At 32.9% G+C, this 3,865-nt stretch overlaps 1 protein-coding gene across 1 annotated transcript in view; it reads right to left on the reverse strand.

Moving 5' to 3' along the window:
• Nucleotides 1–2,005, reverse strand: part of LOC106763304 (receptor kinase-like protein Xa21) — a 13,398-nt gene extending 11,393 nt beyond the window's left edge. The window contains exon 1 of the mRNA XM_014647505.1: nt 13–2,005. Within this exon, the coding sequence (XP_014502991.1) occupies nt 13–2,005 (1,993 nt within the window). The remainder of the gene's footprint in view (nt 1–12) is intronic.
• Nucleotides 2,006–3,865: the final 1,860 nt, after the last annotated feature.

The following is a 3,865-nucleotide window of genomic DNA, read 5'->3' on the forward strand; positions in this document are numbered from 1 at the left end:
AAGTAACCAAACCCACTCCAACGACAATTGCAATGATGAGGATGAGTTTCTTTCTAAAAGACCACTTGTGTTTCTTTGAAGGCAACTTAGAACATGCAGGAAGCTTCAGTTGAGGTATTCCTCCACAGAGATCCTTATTTCCAATGAGTGAAATTGCTGTAACATTATTAAAGACACCTCCTGTGGGAACCTCACCATAAAGATGGTTAAAAGAGAAGTTCAGAGTAATTAAGTAAGTTAAGTTTTGTAATTCGACAGGGATTGTGCTTGAGAAGCTGTTGTTAGAAAGGTCGAGGAATTCAAGGGATCCTAAAGAGCCCAAGAACGAAGGTATGCTTCCTCGGAAGAAGTTACTCTGCAACACAAGCTCTGTTAACCCGGAACAGGCACCAAGCTCTTTGGGCATTTCACCAGACAATTTGTTTCCTTGAAGATATAATAGGGAAAGGTGCTTCAAGTTTCCAAACTCTGAAGGTATGGAACCAGTGAAAGAATTGTAAGATAAGCCAAGTTCTACCAAACCTTCAAAATTGCCAAATGTTTGATTAGGTATATTTCCATTTAAATTGTTGGTGGAAACACCAAATGTCTGCATTTTCGTGCAGTATTTGAGACTTAATGGAATGCCTCCAACGAACCCATTTGTGTTCAAATAAAGTTCAGACAACATAGTAAGATTGCCAATGGTCGTAGGAATATTACCTGACAATTTGTTTCCTTGCAGGACCAGTCTTCCTAGATTTTTAAGCCTTCCAATCGAATCTGGAATAGTTCCCTCTAGATAATTATCTGCCACGACGAAGTCGATTAAACCAATAAGCTGTCCAATTTCTTCAGGTATCATTCCAGATATTTGATTCAATCCCATACTAAGAGTTCTCAGGTAGGTAGAAAAATTGCCGATAAGACCTGGCACCTGACCACCAAATCCATTGCCATCCAAAATAAGTGTGCGCAGTTGAGTACAATTTGTTAATGATGAAAGGAAATCCAAATCGCGACCTTTCCCACTTCCAAAACTATTGTAAGCAATGTGTAGCAGCTGAAAATTATTTAAGCTTCCGAAAATGGGAGGAATTGGCCCTCTAAAACCATTGGAGGAGATATCAAACGCTTGCAATCCGGTGATGTTGGATATTGAAGAGGGGAATGTTCCACTGAACTGGTTCACTCCAACCAAGAACGCTAGAAGTTTTGGAAAAGCAAGTTGCATTTGTGATGGAAGAATACCAGATAACTGGTTTTCCGCGAGAGAAAGAATTTGAATATTGGAAAGATTATAAAGAGAATTAGGGACTAATCCTGACAAACTATTTAAACCAAGATTCAGCTTTTTCAAATTTGACAACCGACCCAAAACATGTGGTATACTTCCCACCAAATGATTTCCTGCAAGCGAGATATTTTGAAGGGATGAAAGATTCCCCAAAGAAGGTGGGATGGTACCAACTAGATCATTGGCAGCTAGAAGCAACTTATTTAGCCGTGTCATGGATCCAATTCCAAACCAGGAGGGAACTTCTCCAGTGAGTTTATTTTCCATCAAATTAATGACTTCCAGGTTAGAGCAGTTTGTAAGGTGTAGAGGAATCTGACCATTTAGATTGTTCTGACTCAAGTCAAGAAGCTGCAACCTCTTTAGTCGACCAATTTGTGTGGGAATTTCCCCATACAAGTTGATGTTGGAAAGAATGAGGGTTGTGAGGAAGGTTAGATTTCCCAAAGATGGTCCAAGAATGCCACCCCAGATTTTATTTTCTAAGTGCAAGACAGAGACTCTCATGTGGCGATGTTCGCATGTAACACCCTGCCACTCACAGAAATGCAAAGAGTTGTTCCATGATGGAAGAGCATTAGGCACTCCATTGGTAAGCTTATGCTTCAAAGCAAGTAAAGCTAGCTTGTCACCCTCTGAATTGAAAGCTAGAGCGAGTGTAGGTGGCATCATCTGCACTAAGTTGTGTGAAACAACAATGAGAAAGAACATGAATAGACTTACAGCCATTGTTTTGCACAAAGTAGGATGTGGTCTTACGTTTTTTTATCAGCGTCCTTAAAATCATGTTACAGAAATCCGTATAGTGTATGTTGGATGTTGAAGTACTTGTAATGTTTAGATGAAAGCTACTGGTGGATTATTGCTTTCGCATATTCCAAAAGATGGATGCGGTTTCTTACATCAGTGGGAGTGGGTGTGCTTCCAAAGTACTGTTCGATTGAGTCATTATCTAACTTGAAATTTAGACTTACACATTGATTGAATTTTTCTCCCTTGGGCAATGTTTAGTTGTAGAAACATAATGATAAATTTGCCAAGTTTACTGTGACTTTTGAAATGACTGATATTGAGTTACTTGAGTAAATTAAATTCCATTAATCTTTTTAAGTAGTTCATTCATATTGGCATTGCCTTGGCTTATGGGAAGGGCCAATTACTATGATTCTTGACTTCTTCCGTGGGGAGTGGGGACAGTGATCATGGGTTGTTCAAATGGGCCTAGGATTGTGAAATATAACCTAAAAAAAAAAACTTCAATTATTGAAAATTTACACTGAAAAGAGTTAAATGTGAATATCATAAATATAATATACTATTCACATATGAATTATAACTGTATTTACTAAACTTAAAGAACTAAAAAAACAACAATTTTAGACTTTGGTGAAATTTTAAATATGATTGAAAAACAACATACATTACTCATGATATTGGTGTTATATGTTTTTTTCTCTTGGCCATGGAATATACTCTACAAGAACTAGTATTTTTTAGTAAATAATTATAATGACAATTATTATTAATATATATATATATATATATATATTTAAATGTAAAAATTTATGTTAGTTAAGATTTAAATTGTTAAATATTTTTAAAGTTTAAATATATTTTTGGTCTTTAAATTTTAACATAAAATTGAAATTATAAACTTTAGTACAATTTAATCTCTAAACTTTAAAACTGAATAAATATAGTCTTTTTAAACAAACTAAATTAATTTTTTTTGACATGGCAAATGACATTCTACATGAAATGTTAGTCTGAAACGTTGTTTAACACAAGTAAGCAATTTTATATTAGTGTCATCTTATGTTGTATACATATCTAATTAAGTGGATATTTCTTTTTTATGTTTTAATTATGAGAGCTATGTATTGAATAATATTCTCTATTATTCTACTTTTAGTTCTTCTATAATTAAATTTAGAATTCTTTTTTTAATTACAGTAATAAAAGTAAAATAGTATTTTTTTTTTATAATATGTCTAAATTGTAAAAAAAATTAATTAAAATAACTATATCTATTCACTTTTAAAATTTAGGAATTAAATCCAATTCAATCAAAGTTTAAAATATAGACAAATTCCAATTTCAGGATAAAGTTTAAGGACTCTAAACATATTTAACCCTAATTTTAATATATAATTTTCTTTTTAAAGAAGATATTTATTATTGATGTATGATATTTTAATATAACAAATAGGATCTTTTATGGAGTTTTTTTTATATATTTTATTTTAGTTAGGGTTTAGTAGTCAAATATGATTTTTGTTTCTACTCGATTAGTTGAATAACTTCCAAGTTATTCAATTATCAACTTTCTTCTCTCTCTTCATTTGTTAAAGGTTAAATATATGTTTTAGTCCTGATATTTGTTCCCCATTCTCAATTGGGTGTTTCATCCTCCACCTCCAAACTTTCATCCTGCACCTCCAAAAATTACCATTTTAACCTTAATTAATATTATTTTAATATTTTCTCTTTCTTCATAAAGTGATTCTGCACCCCTCTAACTTTTTCTCTTTCTTATTAAAGTCAACCTACACCCTTCTAATTTTTTCTCTCTTTTATTAAAGTCATCCT

Source organism: Vigna radiata, chromosome 6 (genome assembly GCF_000741045.1).
Source record: "Vigna radiata var. radiata cultivar VC1973A chromosome 6, Vradiata_ver6, whole genome shotgun sequence".
Lineage (NCBI taxonomy): Eukaryota > Viridiplantae > Streptophyta > Magnoliopsida > Fabales > Fabaceae > Vigna > Vigna radiata.